General features: G+C 40.4%; 1 protein-coding gene across 1 annotated transcript; it reads right to left on the bottom strand.

Annotated features, from left to right (window-relative positions):
* Nucleotides 1-12,859: 12,859 nt before the first annotated feature.
* On the bottom strand, nucleotides 12,860-16,568 carry LOC115720770 (probable glycosyltransferase At5g20260). Its single transcript, XM_030649949.2, has 4 exons — nucleotides 16,215-16,568; nucleotides 15,939-16,090; nucleotides 14,143-14,509; nucleotides 12,860-13,522 (listed from the first exon to the last, which is right to left on the bottom strand). Exons 1-4 carry the CDS (start codon nucleotides 16,461-16,463, stop codon nucleotides 12,860-12,862), a joined length of 1,431 nt encoding a protein of 476 aa, XP_030505809.1. The 5' UTR covers nucleotides 16,464-16,568.
* Between the last annotated feature and the right edge of the window lie 1,715 nt (nucleotides 16,569-18,283).

The raw sequence follows: 18,283 nt of genomic DNA on the forward strand, positions 1-18,283 counted from the left end.
GCTTCACTCAACCCTAACTTGCCCTCATCAGCTGGAGCATATTGTGCTGGTGGCCGGCATCAAGCCCGCGACCTCCGGGACTTACCACCGGCCGCCCCGGGACGCGGAGACGCCTAATCACAATTACGGAGGCTTCGGAGCTTGGAGCCAAACGCATTTGATGACTGGGGCTATGCTTCCCCTTCAAGATTATTTCATTAATTTCCTTGTATTCGTCGGCCTTGTGCCATATCAACTTATTCCTCAAGCTTACCGCCTGCTTTCAGGCTTGTTTATTTTTTACTCTGCCCGGGGCTGGGGCTCTCCCAGTCCGGCAGAGATATTGTATTTTTATGAACTTGTTTCTGTCCCCAAGAAGGGGGACAAACTTAAGGACGACTTTTATGGTTTTCGGGCCCACCCTTTGAATGAGGGCCCGGTCCCCTTCAACCAGCAAAAACACGTCAAGGAGTATCATCACCGCTTCTTCTTCTCCTCCGGGTTCCAGGCTGTGGAACACCCGGAGCTTCTCAAGGAGTGGGTTAGGATTCCTCCTTATGAGCAGACTGCACCTACTCAGCTCCTCCTCCAACGGGCCAAGACCTTCACCACATATGACAAGAAGGACCTTGACGTTGGGGGGTTGGTCACAACCGAGAATTGCCGGAAGGCCAAGCTGATCCTGGGGCATCAGTCGGTGGAGGACTCCAACCTTTCCAAGGTCATCTGCCCGAACGTGAGGGCTTCGGCCGCGGAGAAGGTATTCTGGGATGACATCATCTCCACGACGGAAGGTAAGTACCAGGAGTACCTCTTCCGAAAGGCCCAGGAGCAGTCTTACTCTAAGGCCCAGGTGGCTGCCGGGAGGCCCCTTCGTATTGGGAGCCCGGTGGAGAGGAGGGCCCCCAGATCAAGGCCTACTGTCCAGGTGCCGAATACGGGGGCTCCCGATGGCAGCACTTCTGGTTCTGGTAAGTCCCCTCTAACGATACATTACGTCCCTCCTGTTCGTGAATATGCTAGCCTTAGGCCTACAGGGTTCTATGAACGTATCCTTAGGTTTAGGATGCCCTCTACTCGGTGGGGGGATCATGCAAAGGAGTATTACTTCTCCAACTTAAGTGATTATTTAGGCCGGTCCCGGATGGGTTCGGGGCCTCCGGTGCCCGTTCCCTTGGATCCTTCGGCCTATCTGTCTTCTAGCTGGTTCCGTCCCTCGGACAGCTATCTCGGGGATGATGCAGCTGGTGTTAAGATTCGGGACTTTGCTAGGGCCAAATTAGAGAGTTAGGGTAGGACTGGCTTGATTGCTTTTTAAGTGTTCGCTTCTTTCGCAAACATTCTAACACCTGACTTTTTTCTCTTGTTGTAGCAGCTGACCCCATGGAGGCGATCTTGGCCACCCTTGCTGGAGCCCACAGTCCTGATATTTCCCTTCCTCCTACTTCTTCCCAGATGGTCACCCCCGGGAAGGCTTCTTCCAGTGCCCCTCCAAACACAATTGACTTAGTGGATGAGGAGGAGGTACTTCTTGGGAAGTTGAAGAAAGTGAAGAAGAGCAAGAGGTTGCTCTGGTGCGCAAGCGGAAAGGCAAGATGGTAGCAGAGGAGTCTTCTAAATGCCCGCGGAGGGTAGACACTCCGGCCCCGAGCCATGACTCTGGTATTCCTCCCGAGGCGGAGGAGTTTACAGTGCCTCACGGCATTGTGCTGACTCCGGTCCTCGGAGAAGAGGAGAGGCAAGAGCTTCGGATTGCCAAGTATAATTATGCCCTCGATGAGTACACCTGGGGGCACGCTAAGGTGGAGGCCCTGAAGAGGGTTTTGCGAGAGGAGGTGCAAAACTCTCTTAACGAGGAGAACTTCCGAAACCCGTGGGATCTGAACCTGGACCCCTTGACAGACTGTTTCAACCGTTTCCTCAGGCCTACATTGGCCCCTTTTGCCTCCGAGATGACCGGTGAGTACGTCTCCCAGCTGACTCGATGCGCGCCTAAACGGTACGCTGCTTGTGCATCCTTGAACTCCATCTTTCAGGTTCAGGACATCAGCCATGTCTTGGCTGCAGTGAGTACTTTGTGATTTATTTCTTTCCTCATCATTTTACTTAAGGCCTTCACTCACTCTTACTTCCTTTTCCAGATTACTGCAGAGGTTGGCCGCCTTTCCAAAACCATAATTAACCATGGCTTCGTCTTGTCCGAATTTGGGGGCATAGACAAGGTTGTGAAGATCCTGCAGGACCTATCTGCTGAAAGGCGGGCGTTCCAGGAGGAGGCTGAGCGAAAGGAGGCTCTTGCTAAGGCAAAGTTCGAGGAGGAGGCTAAACAGAGGGAAGTCCAGGCGGAGGCGATGCTCCGAGACGAGGTCCTTCGGAGGGACAGGCTGGAGGCGAGGCACCGGGAGGCGCTGAGGTTAGAGGGCGAGGCTACCACCAAGGCTAAATGCGAGCTCCGGGAGGCCTTAGATGAGATGGCCGCCAAGGTGAGGTCCTTAAAGGAATTGCACCGGGCGGACTTGAAGTCCAGGGCCAACCTAGCCGTGGAGATTAAGGAGCTTAAGGACTTTAAAGATCAAGCGTTAAAGAAGGCCAAGAGAGATGAGCTCCTCTCCCCTGTCTCCTGCAGCCGCTGCATTAAGTGCTTTGATGAAGGCGTCTACATGGCCTAGTCGACAAATGGCCAGAACATCAAGCTTGACTTCTATCCCAAACTTGCGGAGATGATTGCTAAATTTCGGGAGAAGAAGAAGAAGGTTGACGCCATGCTTGAGGCGCGTATTGGTCCTCGCCTTCCTCCTCGCATTGACTTGGCCGTTTGAATCCAGCCCATTTCACTAAGTTTTTTCTTATCTTTTTTTTTTATTTGCAGCTATTTTTCTTTTATTTAAGACAATGATTATCTTAATAGCTGCCTTATTTTTTTTAAGGGGAGACAGTGATTAAGGCCTATCCCCGGGCCCTTTGTATATATATTTTTTTTTACCTGCCCTTAGGGCCAGGATTTTTATATATGCATGACCATTTTTGATGCATATTTTTCTTTTGGACCTGCCCTCTGGGTCAGGATATTTATACATATGATCTTTTTTGATGCATAATTTTTCTTTTTGGACCAGCCCTTTCGGTCAGGATATTTTACTTTTGGCTTGTTTTTTGTCTGTCCGTGTGGTATGCCTTAGTACCCCCCTGAGTGGCATGAAAACTTAGTTTTTAAGGCACTCAGTTTTATTTAAAATACAGAGGTTTCATACACTTAGACGGTACAAACCCTTAAAACAAAGCCTAAGTTATACATTTAGACTATTGGTAATATTTTCGGAGGTGATCGGTGTTCCAGGCCCTTGGCACAATGGTTCCATCCATCCTTTTTAGCTTATAAGTTCTGGAGTCGATTTCGTCCTCCATTTCATATGGCCCTTCCCAATTTGGCCCAAGTACCCCCACTCCGGGTTCTTGGGTGGCTGGGAAGACTCTTCTTAAGACCATATCCCCAATAGCGAATTTTCTGTTTTTAACTTTGGAGTTAAATATTTGGTCACCTTCTTTTGATAAGTTGCCATTTGTATTTGTGACTCGTCCCGGAGTTCTTCAACTTGATCAATAAAGCTTGGTTTGTAGCTGAATCGTAAGTCGTTCTCCTGTGGGACAGGAATAATGTTTCTACCAGGACCATTGCTTCACAACCGTATGCCACTGAGAAAGGCGAGTGACCGGTCGTTGTTCTGGGGGTCGTTCGGTAGGCCCATAACACTCTTGGCAACTCTTTGGGCCAATTGTTTTTGCAGGCCAGCAGCTTTTACTTTAGGGTGACCTTTAGAATTTTGTTGACTGCTTCTGCTTGTCCGTTTGTTTGCGGCCTTGCCACCGTGGAGAAGCTTTTTACGACTCCGTGTTGGTTGCAGAAGTCAGTGAACTCTTCGCAATCAAATTGCTTTCCATTGTCAGAGACTATTTTGTGAGGCAAGCCATATCGACACACTATGTTTTTAATAACAAATCCTTGTGCTTTTTTAGCAGTTATAGTGTTCATGGGCTCAACCTCCATCCATTTGGTGAAGTAGTCTACTGCTACTATTGCATACTTTACTCCTCCCTTTCTTGTTGGCAGAGACCCAATAAGATCTATCCCCCAGATCGCGAAGGGCCAGGGGCTAGTCATCAGGGTAATCTCATTGGGAGGAGCTCTCGGTATGTTCGCGAACCTTTGGCACGAATCACATTTTTGGACGTAGTCTATGCAATCTTTTTTCATTGTTGGCCAGAAGTATCCTTGTCTCAATATTTTCTTTGAGAGACTTGGTCCTCCTGTATGATCTCCACAGAACCCTTCATGGACCTCTAGCATAATTTGTCTAGCTTCAGGGTCCGATACACACCTTAAATAAGGCATGCTGAGTCCTCTTCGGTAGAGAATTTTATCCATCATCACATAACGATGAGCCTGATATTGAATCTTTCTGGACAGTGCCCTTTCTTGGGGCAACTCACCTTTTGTTATGTATTCTATGATGGGGACCATCCAGTTGGGTTCTTGCCAAACCGTTGCTATGGCCTCTTTTATTTTGATGCTTGGCTCTGCCAAGCATTCCACGGGTACTACCCCCAGTCCTTCAATTTCACTGTCCGAAGCTAACTTAGCCAGGCAGTCCGCGTGAGCGTTCTTTTCCCTGGGGATTCTTTCCACTTTATAGTCCGTGAACTCGTGGAGCAGTTCCCCGACTATCGCTACATATGCGGCCATTCTTTCACCGCGCGTTTGGTACTCTCCCGATATCTGGTTCACGACCAGTTGGGAGTCGCTGTAGACTTCTACTCTTTTGGCCCCCACAGCCTTTGCTAATCTCAGCCCTGCAATCAGGGCTTCATACTCGGCTTCGTTGTTTGAGGCTGAGAAGTCGAACCGTAGGGCTGCTTGGAGTCAAAGTCCGCTCGGGGAGATCATTGCGACCCCTGCTCCGGATCCATTTTCATTGGAGGCTCCGTCCATAAATACTTTCCATGTGGGGACTGATGATACCATCGCGTTCGCGGTTGCCTCGGCTTCATTACATTCGGTGATGAAGTCTGCCAAGGCTTGTCCCTTTATGGAGATACGGGGTATGTAGTGCAAATCAAATTGACTTAACTCCATCACCTATTGTTGCTATATTTTTAAACACTACGCAAGTATACGCAATCAAGTAGTAAATCTCACACAGGTGAGGTCGATCCCACAGGGAATTGGATTAAGTACTACTAAATTATACTTATGATTCTATTCGGTAAATCAAAAGCAATTATGATTTAAAAACAGTAAAATATGAAAGAAATTCAGAAAACTTAATAACACAATTTAAAGTTAAGCAAGATGAGACAATAGGGAGGAGAATCCTGTTGTTGTTTACCCAAATCGTTAATGATTAATTACTATCCTATTCTTGAAGTGAATGACAGATTATGAAACAACCTAGCTCCTTTCAGATCTTCTAGATTCTAAATCACATGTTATCTAATTAATTCCTTAATTAAACTAACATGAAATCAGCATTAAGTAATAATCTACTCGTCACATAAGTCATGCGAATACTTTCGTTTCACATAGAACATCGATTATCTTAATTTTAGCATTCTCAATTCTCACTTTTCAGATTTTGAATTGAGATCATAGAGCATGCACAAGGTGATCAATCTTAAACATGAAATTAAACACAAATTAAGATAATTTCACAAACAAGAATTGAGGAATGGTAATTAAACATTAACTAGGCAAAACATTAAACAACAATCATCATCCTCCCTAAATGGGAAATTTAGTTCAGAAACAAATCCATAACCATTCCTATGACAATATTCAACATAAATAAATTAAAGAGGAATAAAGAAAAGAACTGTTGGTGGATGAATTCTGGATCTTCACTTGAATCTCTATGCTCTTCCTGCCGCTCTCAGCTGTGTTTTAGGGTTCCAAATCGCTCTCCCTGACTTTCAATCGCAGTTTTCTATTTATAATTGAAATTTAGGGTTCGATGGACGAAAATGCCCCTGGTCCGTACGGGATCTCGCCGCGGCCAAGCTTCCTCTCGCCGCGGCGAGAAATTGCCAAATTTAGGCTCTCTCTGTATCTCGTAACTCGCCGCGGCGAGCCTCTTCATCGCCGCGGCGACTGATGCTTCTGAATTCTCGAGATCTAGCCGCGGCCAAGTTGTGTTTAGCCGCGGCCAGATATGCACAAAAACTCAAAAATTGAGTTTTCTTCGGCTCAGCACGTCTTTTAATGAATTTCTGCACCCGAGACCTCTTTTATTCCAAAGAACCTGAAAACATAGAAAACAAGCGTAATTCCGTCCCAACACAGCTAAAAACGCACATAAATTGGATCCAAAACATAGGCTAAAAATAGCCTAACACCTATTTGAGGAGCCTTCCAGACGCCTCTGGCTTTTGCAGGACTTGCCGGAGTGGGTGATTGGTCAACACCTTGATTGGGTGCGCTTGGAAATACGACCTTAATTTTCTTGAGGCCATTAGGAGGCAGAAAACTAGTTTTTCGATGATGGGGTATCGCGTCTCCGCCCCTATCATGCGCTTGCTGACGTAGTACACGGGATGTTGGGTTTTCTCTTCTTCCCAGACTAAGGCAGCGGTGACCGCGTGCTCGGAGACGACCAAGTATAGGAACAGGTCCTCTCCGAGAACGGGTTTTGACAGGATTGGAGGCTTGGCCATGTGCTCTTTCAATTTTTTGAATGCCTCCTCGCACTCGTCAGACCATTCAAACTTTTGGCACTTCTTCAAAATGTTGAAGAAGGGAATGCACTTGTCTGTAGACCGGGAGATAAAACGGCTCAGGGCAGCAACCTTTCCGGTTAGGCTCTGCACGTCTTTATGCTTCTTGGGGGATGGCATGCTCAGGAGAGCTTGAATTTTCTCCGGGTTTGCCTCAATCCCTCTCTGGCTGACGATGAAGCCCAGGAACTTTCCTAATTTGACCCCAAAAGTGCATTTCCTTGGGTTGAGCTTCATTCCGTATCTCCAGACGACCTCAAAACATTCTTCTAAGTCGTCCGCATGGCTATTGCACGCTTTTGACTTGAGCAACATGTCATCTACGTACACCTCCATGTTTGGCCCCTGAAGTTAGTGCATTGTTGGTCTACCGTGTGCATCTTTATTTGGTTGTACCCGGCGTACGCGTCCATGAAGGACAGTAGCTTGAATCCGGAAGTGGCATCTACCATCTGATCGATCCTTGGTAGAGGAAAACAGTCCTTTGGACAAGCCTTGTTTAGATCAGTGAAGTCTATACAAACTCTCCAGGTTCCGTTAGGCTTCGGCACCAGGACCGGATTGGCTAGCCATTCTGGGTAGTAAACGTCGCAGATCATGCCGTTTGTTAAAAGCTTATCCACCTCTTTCTCTAAGACCTCGGCCTTTACTGAATCGAGGGGTCGTCGCTTTTGTTGGACCGGCGACATGTCCGGGTTGACGTTGAGGACGTGGGGGATGATGTTGGGACTTATGCCAGTCATGTCCTCTTGGCACCATGCAAAAATGTCAATGGCCCCCTTCGGTGTCTTTATTATTTTTTCCTTTTCCTCCGGGTCTAGGCTCTTTCATAGACGGAGTACCTTGGTGGAGTCGAGGTCACACATTGATATCTCCTCGATGTCCTCTATCGATTCTACAACTTTTTCGGACCCCACGCGGGGATCCAACTCGTCTTCTTCAGCCATTTCTGGCTCAATGGTTTCCCGGACCATCAGCACGGGTAGGCGGGTCGCAACGTTGTAGCATTGCCTGGCCTCCCCTTGATTTCCTCTCACCGTCCCTATCCCAGCTTCCTGGGTGGGAAATTTCAGGCACAAGTGCTGTATTGATGTGACTGCGCCAAAGTCTACCAAGGCCGGTCGGTCGAGGATTGCGTTGTATGCTGTCGGGCCGTCCACCACCACGAAAGTATAGTACTTGAACGTGCTCTGGGGGGTGTCCGGGCACAAGGTGACTGGAAGTCTCACCTTCCCCATTGGAATAAGTGTCGTTCCATTAAACCCTGTGAGTTGGGAACCACTGGGTGAGAGGTCTCGGTCTGTCAGGCCTATTGCAGTGAAGGCCTCTTTGAAAAGTAAATTCACGGAACTCCCGTTGTCAATCAGAACTCTGGCCACCACTTTATTGGCGATGGAGGTCTCTATGACCAACCGGTCATGGTGGGGAAAACGCACCGTCTTAGCGTCTTCTTCCGTGAATGTGATGGGTTGATCCATCAGCCGGGGCCTTTGAGCTGGGAGTTGGGTAACTTCCCAAACCTCATTGTGTTTCACGGCCCCTGCATACCGCTTCAGTTCTTTGCGGGTAGTTCCTCCGATATGGGGTCCTCCCGAGATCATGGCTACTCTCCCGTTAGGTCCGGGCGGCAGACCAGGGATATGCTGGGCATCTCCGGGGGGAGCAACTGGAGCCAATACTCCTGGCGCACCCCCTGGTGTTCCCTGAGGCACAGCTCCAGCCGCCTGCCCCGGGTTGAGATGAGGCAGCCGATTTTTGATCCACTAGTAGAGGTGTCCCAACTAGATTAAGTTTTCGATCTCGTCTTTGAGATTTTTGCATTCGTTGGTGCTGTGCCCAATGTCGTTATGGTACTCGCATCTCTTGTTGGGGTCCCTGCGGGAACTATCTTTGTACGAAGGAGGTGGTCTCCGGTAGTGTGTATTCTTTCTAGTAGCAAAGTACACACGTTCTTAGGAGTCCGTCAACTCCGTATACTGGGTATATTGGGGGTTGTATACCCCCTTTTTTTTCGCTTTTCCTCCGTCCGGGTACTACCCTTGGAGGACCTTTTACTCCTTGAACCTTGGGAAGGACCGACCAAACTGGCAGTTGGAGCGGAGAGGGAGGGGGCTTGTCCATTTATCCCCGAGGGATTTCCAAAATGAGACGATGCGGGGGCCAAGGCTTGGCCCTGGCTGTATCCGGGAGTAGCGGAGAATTGTATGCTGCTCATTCGTGGAGTTACTGTCGGGACAGTACCCGACGGCTGAGCTCCGGGCACATACCCTGCTATCCCGGTGGGATAATATCCTCCATAGGCCACTATTTGGGCCTCTTCAAGATTGATATATTTTTGGACTCTCTTCTGGAAGTCCTGAAGGTTCGCAGCTCCTTCCTGTTGTAGTTCGTTCCAAAATGGAGTTCCTGTACGGATGCCTGCCTGGAGAAGGGCAAGCTGTTGTCCGTCATCAACTTTCTTGGTCTTCGAGGCTTCCTCGCGGAACCTCTTTATGTAATTCTTTAAGGTCTCCGTAGGCAGCTGCTTGATGTTAGTCAAAGCGCTGACCTCCAGATTAACCTTTCTTGCGGCGACAAACTATCTCCGAAAGTTGGTCTGTAACTTATTCTAACAGTCCACGGATCCTGGCTCCAGTTTCTTGAACCATTCCTCCGCGGACCCGCTTAGAGTAAGCGGGAAGCACATACATTTAGCGTCATTGCTGACTCTCATGACCGTCATGACGCGGTTGAACCATGACAGATGGTCGCTTGGATCGGAGTTCCCGGTATAAGCTACCATTTCGGGCATCTTAAAATTCTTGGGGAGCTCTGCTTCTAGGATGTGCTTGGCACACGACTCCCGGTCCTCACAGTCTGAGTCGGAGTCGTCGCCTTTCTGTCTCCGGGAGACTCGGGCGATATCTTTTCGGAGTATGGCGAGTTCCGCCATGATTCCTTCGTTTAACGTTCCCGTTGAGACCGCGGGCCCGTATTTCTTTTGGTCAAGGTGATCCCGGAGGTCACCCTGATTCCATTGATTTGATTTCTCAAATCAACGGGAGGACATTTCTGTCCTCTTCTTCCTCTACCTCTGGGCTCCTGGTGCACGGAAACGCTTTTTCGGTCCTCTCGATCCTGAGGGCCAAGACTCCCCTTTTGGAGTTTGCCCCTCTGCGGACCTTTCCCTTTCGGGAAATCTAAGCGGACCTTTTGCGGATCCTGCACCTTTTTCTTTTTCCCGAGGGTAGAAGTAGGGTTTTTGTTTTGGTTCCCTTCAGCGGGATACCTTATAGGGCTTGGTTCCCTAGATTTTTGCCGTTGGGTACTTGGCGAGGATTCCTCTGGTTCCTTTCCAAGTCCAGCAGACATGGCTTTGGGATGCACGTGGATGCCAGCTGCCTCCATGGCTTTTTGCATGGCCAGCATTACCTCTTGCATCTTTTGGTTTTGTGCTTTTTGGGCTGCGATCTCAGCTTTATGATCGACAGCCTTTTGTCTTAAGAGCACTAATTCTGAGTAGCTACCGTCATCGTAGGCGTACTCATCGAGGTTTCCCTCGTAATCATCATCAGGAATTCCTTCTTCTTCCTCGGAACCCTCAGTTGCTCTTGAGGCTACGTCTTCCTCATTCGGGTCTTGAGCATCTTCATGAGGGCGAGGTTGACGAGTGCTTCGAGTCTCCACCATTGTTGTAATGTACGGTGTGTTTATAGAAGCTTTCTTCAGCTCTTAATGAAAGCACCAAAATGTTGACCGAGGTTTTCGGCAACCAATAAAATAATAAGAATTAAAAGAGCTGTAAGAAATTAAGAGAAGGATTTTTACGTGGTTGGGGCGTTAATGAGCCTTAGTCCACGAGTCTGTATATTTATGAGTGTATTTAATACAGAGAATGTTCTTGGTGAGTATTTACTCTTCTTGCACTTATGCAACCCAAAATTCTCGACCCCCATTAATGAGCTTTGAGGGGGTATTTATAGTGTTTTTGTGGGGTGATTCCCAGAATTATAGTACATGTATTTCTGTAACTATCAGTAAAGTTGGGTATTCCCAATGAATATACCATGGGTAATGCATGGTCAAATTCCTAGGTGTTGTAGGGATTTTATGTGGGTTGTCCCTACAGCACATAGGGATTTGACCATGCATTACCCATGGTAATTCCAACACGCCTCCTCCTCCCTAGGTGCTCGGCCGCTTCCCTAGGAGGCGTGTTGGAGGCGTGTTGGAACTACCACTCGTAGGTGCAAAGTGGGGGTTGTGTCGTCAGACTTTATTGCGTGTGGTAGTTCCAACACGCCTCCTCCCATGCGGCATTAAATGCGAGATGACTGCTCAGAGGAAGCCTGACATCTCCCGGAGATGCTTTGATGCCACCTTGATCTCCGGGAGATAGAAAACCTCGTATGCCTTCTCCAGGAGGCACCTCCGAGATAATGTCTTTCTGTATAAAGACTTAGCTATTAATTTGAGTGTTAAAACCTTCGTGTCCACGTGTCTCTGTCTAGTTGGTCCACGTATATTGGGCGAAATCAGGGGCAACGGCAATTATCATTAACTAAAGATAATGTCAATCGACATTCATCATCTCCCCAAATAGGAGTTTAGTTCATTAAATCCATAATCAAATCTAAAACAGAAATTAACATAGAAATCAAGAGTTTAAGAAAGAACTAGTTAGTGATTGCGCTCCGGATCGTCACAATAGCTTCCTCTCCTCCTTCTTTCACTTTTCGTGACCAATCTCTAATTATTTTCGTTCTAAAACACAAGCCCCTTAAATAGAAATTAGTGTTTTTACCTCTGAATAGTCAAAGTAAAAAACTGCCCAAAATTCTCGTGTTTAGCCCATAGTCGCGACTACTTAAAGCCTAGTCGCAACCATAGGCAAAACACAAAAATCAAGCTTTCTGCCTACTCCATAGTCGCGACCCTGGTCGGGACCATAGAAAAGGGTCGCGACTACTGAAGCATTTTTGTCAGCTTCAGCAGATTTTTCTCCAGAATGCCCTGTCTTTTGAACAATTGATACAATTTGAGCTCTCATGCCTCAGGGATCTAAAACAAGGAAAATTAAGTGTAAAACCATTCTAAAAGATAACATTGACATAGAAAACAACTATAAAATCAACCCGAAACTTAGGCTAAAAATAGCCTAACAATTATCCCACATGTAATTTAAATGAAGCGTGGGGATTGTCTACGTTTCATGAACAATTATATTTGAATTAATCTCAAAAAAAAATAACTGTCAACCTATATTCATATAAATAGGGGCAGATTCCATGAGAAAATAGATGAAAAATTTGAGAAGTAAATTATTATTATTCAAATTCTGAAGTTGTACTCTGTGTTCAAAAAAGATCCCTAATAATAAGGACTCGTGGAGTATGTACATTTTAACTATAAAATTACATAAAAATATCTGGAGTTATAATTTCTTTTATTGCTTATTAATTTCTGTGGAATATTAATTACTAAAACGTTATTTAATTTTGGTTAATGAAAATCTCATAAACACGTAATTTTTTTTAAAAAAAAATAAAAAATTAGTATATAAGGTAATTTTACTTTTTTTATTGTTGCCAAAGGAATTCTCTTTTATGCATGTTCTTACAATAATAATAATTTATCAGAAACGCTTAAAGACACCAGTAATGTCTAGCACTTTGTTAAGGTGTAATATTATTAGTGGTACAATTAAATGTCGAGTGACATGTATTTTAATATAATAACTTCTATTGAGTATTATCAATCACAAGGCGCCACTTTTAAGTGGTGCTAGGCGTCACTGCAAGACTGACCTTTTAAAATTCGCGAGCCATAGGAAAACAATATTTTTGGACCCTTATTTAGAAAAAATTGTGCTATTTTTCAAAATTAGTAAGAAAATATGTATTTTAAAAGATTTTTTTTTGAACCCTACCTTAGACACAAGCTTAATTCGCCTATATTCAAGGCCTAACTTGTACAACTGGTATACCTAATAACAATGCTCTAATTTTATAATTAAGAAAAAAATAATGATATAAAATATATGAAACACAAACATCAAACTATAAATTTTTCCTAACAAATTTATGGTTAGCTATTACTATATAAAAAGATTATATAATTTAATTTAACTAATTATTTAAAATGGCAACCTAAAATTAAGCCTTCTAAGCCAAACTGAGTGAAGCACCATATGAAACACATCAAAGGGCTTAGCTGGTCGATTCAACTCAAAGTGTCTACTCACTTTCATCACCCTCTTCTGTAATGTCAAGTATTTCGAGTAAGGAATAGCTTTCAAAATGGTCTTGATTTCAGGTATTTTGCTAGGTGGGATTTGTACAGAGAATTTGGTCCAATCAAGAACATCCTCAAAGGGTATGGAGTAGTAATCAGATATGAGAACTGGGACACAGCCTTGTCGCATTGCCTCAACAACTCGAGGACTCGCCACTTCCGAACCACTAGGGCACAAGCAAAACTTGGTCTCTCCCATGATTTTATGGTAGCTGTAGTTTTTTGGAAGTTGTTCAAAGACGAGTACTTCGTTGTCTTTTTCCTTCCAATGCTTGAATAATTTTGCTCTTATGTCGCCGTGAGCTGCACCGGCAAAGAAAGCTAGCACCGGCCGCTGATTGGGCGGTTGGCCCAATCGCGGCGGTCCTAGTTCGAATTTCTTTAGGTTGTATTCGGGTATGGATACGTCTCTTGATGGTTTGAAGCCTTCGGATGTGTTGGCATTGCATAATACTTTCATGAAGTTGTCATATATGTGATGATCTATACGTGAAATTAGTGGTGCCTATTTATCATTAAAAATAATTTAATTAGTCATGATATGATCATAATTTATGATAGTAATGCAACTATTAATTGTTAGGATAAATATTTGTGTGATTATAATGGACTCTAAATAAAAGAATGGAGATCAGTAAAAAATAAAATGCAATTAAGTTCAAAAGAATGTATAATGGGTTTTCATATTTACAAACATTATGAATAGTCAGCTTAACAAAACTTAATAATCAGAAAATATACAAATACAAATTAATTAGAAAAGAAGAAAACACATTAAGAAAAATAAGTGTTGTTGTTTAATATCGATCTTAAGATATAAATTAAGGTTACTTTGATGCATTAAAAGGGCAGTTAATATTAGTCTAATTTAAGAGTATGGACACCAATTATATGAAATTGCATCATCATATATATGGCGTGTTTGAGCATTATACAATTAAGTTTCCTATATTTTAACATAGTAATCTGTAACCTACGTTTTTCGTTTTCATATTTTATATATGATCATGAGATATGATACAAAATACTATTAATATTAAATGGATGGAGAAAGTAATTAAAACAAGAAAATACATATGAACAATAGTATAAGTAATTAACGTAGTAGCTAAGTTATGTACGTACCCAGTCATGGCAAGAGACAAAAAAGTGGTCAGCTCCATTAGTTCGATTCCAATAAGGATATTTGCGAGAGAGAACATAAACGTAGTCAGTGAAAACTCGAGAGAGAGTTTCAGAGAAGCGTCCACCTTTACTATAGGTTGGGTAGAGTGAGTCTGTGAGTTTTGATATACTCATGGGTAGGAAGAAGGCATGTGCTTCATCAGGATGCTTTGCCATGAATGAATGATTTGATAATTCACTTTCCAACTCGAAAATGAACTGTCCTTCTATTGAGTATATGTATGTTGTTGGCCCATTGTGGACCATTGGCATTTCTCCTTCTCTGTAACTCCATATCTTCATTCTCTTTACCATCTCTATATGACTCCTACAATACATGTATATAATTAATTGTTATAGTTTCCCATATCTTATGTGGTACTGGTGATAGCATGTGACCTATGTAGTGTATGGACAATCATATATAATATATATAGGTTTAGTCTGGCTAAATTTCTACTTTTACTTTTGTTTATGATAAGTATAAGTAATTTGACTCATTATTTTTACATGTAGATCACTATTATAAGAAGATCATTTTTAATAAAAAATACTTTTCAAAGTAGTATTTGAATGGCATTATAAAAAATATCTTTTGTATGTAAATTGAAAATTATATAAATTATTAATTTTAAAAATAGTTTCTTAAGAATTCTTTTAGAAGAAACTACAAATTCTAGCTTCTTTTAAAAAGATTTTTAAATTAAAAAAGTAATGTTTTTTTTTTAGAATTGTTAAAAGGTATTATTGGTACCTAATACTTTGTCCGGTTCATACTACTATTAGCGTAATAAGTACGCTCTACGTTATCATACCATCCGCTATTGGTGTAATTATATCGAATCTCATATAATTTAAAAAGTTAGATTTTAAAAAATATCACTAATGAGATGTTAACAAAGTATTGGACACTACTAGTATCTAACAATACCTCTTCTTTTTGCCAAAAGACTCTAAAGACTTTGTTAATTCTAAAAGTTTAAAAAAAACTTTATAAAAGCTAAGACAAATTGGTTATAGTATGATTACATTTTATGACATTTAATAAAACAAACATAATTAAGTTACGTAGCATATATGCACACACTCTCTCTCTATATATATACATATATATTAGAAAGATTAAATAGATAAATTCATGCCATTATTGTTAGTTGGTTATTATAAAGTTTATGATCTTGACCTTTTCAAATCTATCGTAAAAATTCGCCAAGTGTTTCTACTGGAAAATCGAGATGAGTTGAGTTGACTAATTATATAGCTAAATATTATAAGAGTCAATGTTTGTGAATAGTTTATGGGAAACAAATTTACACTCATAAATTTTAAATATTTAAGTAGATAATTTTGTGTAAATTTTAGATTGAGTCACTTAATAATATATTCCAAATTGGGTTAATTTTAGCTTTGGGATTTTAATTTAGGTTCAAATTCCTAGAAAGAACTACCGATTCAAAGCAAGAAAAAGAAAAGATAAATCATTTATTTATGGTATAACAAAGACTCAATTAGCTAGTTGGTAAATTATAATACTAATTCTTTTAATTTGCCAAATTAGGCACACATATTACGAAATTATATTTATATAGACATGAAAACAACTCTTCCCCCAATAATTGAGAGTACTGTATCTACTTTTTTAAATGATTAACTTAATTTAGATATTCAGGGGAGGAGATTATAGAAATTTTTCTAAACTAATCAAAAGAAAATAATTAAAGAGATCAGTGGTACTATTAAAAGAAAAGATACTTAACTGATGAAAAGCATAAGGATTTCTGTAAATAGGTCCTCTAGGAATGTAAATCTCTTCTCTATCAGAAGTGTAATTCTTAGTAAGAATGGCTTTCCGTATAGCTGCTCTGGCTCTTGCCAACCCATCTTCAAGTCTCTGCACACTGCTCTTATTCTGCTCAAATATATATAATACAAATTAATTTATATAACTAATCAAACAACCACATATAAATAATAAATATATGAGAGAGAGATATATAGTAATCATATTAATAATAATAATAATAATGTTATACTTTGACGTGGTTGCTGCTAGCAAGAGTAGAAAAGTTCGAAGAAGAGTACTGCTGATCATGATGTGATGTGAAATTAGGGTTACTAAAATTGTTAATTGATGGAGAAGCAGGTGGTTTAAGATGATGATGAGAAGGGCTTAGTAATGTGTGATATTTGTTTAATGGAGAGGAGAATGAGATGAAAAAGAAGAGTATGACAAAAATTGGAGGGACTAAGTATGGTAAGTAGTTTTTCATTAATGAAGCCATATATATCTGATTTTGATGGGAGAGAGCTATTCACCCAAAATTATAGGCATCGATCTATTTATTTAACAAATTCACTACTTAGTCATGTTACGCCTTCTATGATCACTCTCTCTATATATATAGCGTATTTATCACACCCTTCGGTAATGTTAAACTAGATATAATATATAGGATATTTATTAATTGATGATATAATTAATTGATTAACTAATTTAAATTCCAGGTAGTATTTAGTAAGGAGATATTTTTATATATTATCAATTTATTGATTAATTATAATGAATTACTTATTTTTTTTTATCACGTTATTTTTAATTACTTTTTTTAGAAAGATTTAATTAATTAATTTGTTTTCTCATAGAAAAGTTAATTTGTTAGTACTATGCGGAGTCCAATTTCCACACACGAGCTAGTACACCTCAAAATTTAAAAAAGTGAAGTTTAAAATAATTTTTGAAAGTCACTTTTTATACTTTTTTAATTTTTTCAATACTTATTTTAAATTTATTTTATTGTTTTTTTTAAACCATGTATATATTTTTTAATTTTTATTTACATAAAATTTTATATAATTTCTCATTTTAATTTTTTTGTTATAATATTTAAAAGAACATATGTATATTTTTTCAGAATATTATTAGAAGAAAAAAATAAAAATAAATAATAAAATTAAAGATATATATTTTAGATAAATAAAAAAATTATTAAAATGTTGTGTATTTATAAATTTTTAAAATGCAAATAAAACTCATGATAATATTATACGTGTTTTTTATATTCAATGTATATTTTGTTTCTCTACATTTTTTTTTTATATCCAATATATAAATTATTTTGTTTGATATAATTTCAATAACCATTATCTTACAAAGAATAGAAAAAGAAAAAAACATCAATTTAGTATAACTAACAAAATATATATTATTATTCTTTTACCATATCTTTAATGAAGATGTAAATAAATGATGCATGATTAAAATATAATTCATCTAGCAAAAATACAAATATGTCACATAATAAATATTATGACAAATTTGACATAATATTTGAGATGACTATAAATGCAAGACTGGGCTGAGCAAAATGAAAAAGTTTTGCATTTTGGGCTCATCCAAGAGTCCAAAAAAACATGTTTTTCTTTTAAAATTATATATTGAGGAAATTATACTTTATACCCTTTTTATATTGCTCTCTTTTATTTTTACCCTCTTTCTTAAAGTTCATTTTTATCTCTTTTTTTAAATATTATACTAATTTTGCCCCTATCACTTCAAGATACTCTCCATGTGATTCTTTTATGTCAGGATATTTTACGTATAATACATATAAAAAGAGGTATGTTTCAATTAAATATAAAGTTAGAGGTAAATTTGATTAATTGATTAATAAAAGTGGTATTTCTCAACTTACCTCTTATATATTTTGTGGTTTTCAAAAATAACATATATATTTTTTTAATAAAAAGCTGAATTATTTTTTTTTTCTTCAGGCTAGCTTTGCCTAAATGCACTATTTTTATTTTTATTTTTATAAATTTTATATCATAATATTATTTTTTTTAGTATATTTACTATAACATTAAATTATAAACTATTCATATATATTTTTTTGTTGTTTTACATTAGAAAATAACACTACTAAAAAATTAGATTTTCCCGACTGTTTTTAAAAGTCGGGTAAAATATTCATTTTGATCTCTAAGATCGTTGTCTAGTTGACCGTCGAAAAAACTGGGTAGAATAGATTCCAATTTTTGCCCACATGAGGTGGCATGATTAAGTGGATAATATCAGCGCCACGTGGCAGTACAGCTCACCAAC

This window comes from Cannabis sativa, chromosome 2, assembly GCF_029168945.1.
Source record: "Cannabis sativa cultivar Pink pepper isolate KNU-18-1 chromosome 2, ASM2916894v1, whole genome shotgun sequence".
In the NCBI taxonomy this organism is placed as follows: domain Eukaryota; kingdom Viridiplantae; phylum Streptophyta; class Magnoliopsida; order Rosales; family Cannabaceae; genus Cannabis; species Cannabis sativa.

Bases quoted from the DNA above. Each gene is read 5' to 3' on its own strand.
- LOC115720770 (XM_030649949.2), bottom strand. From the start codon at position 16,463: ATGGCTTCATTAATGAAAAACTACTTACCATACTTAGTCCCTCCAATT. The intron at 16,091-16,214 runs GTATAACATTAT...ATATTTGAGCAG, and splicing joins CTAGCAGCAACCACGTCAAA to AATAAGAGCAGTGTGCAGAG. The intron at 14,510-15,938 runs GTTAAGTATCTT...CATGTATTGTAG, and splicing joins AATCCTTATGCTTTTCATCA to GAGTCATATAGAGATGGTAA.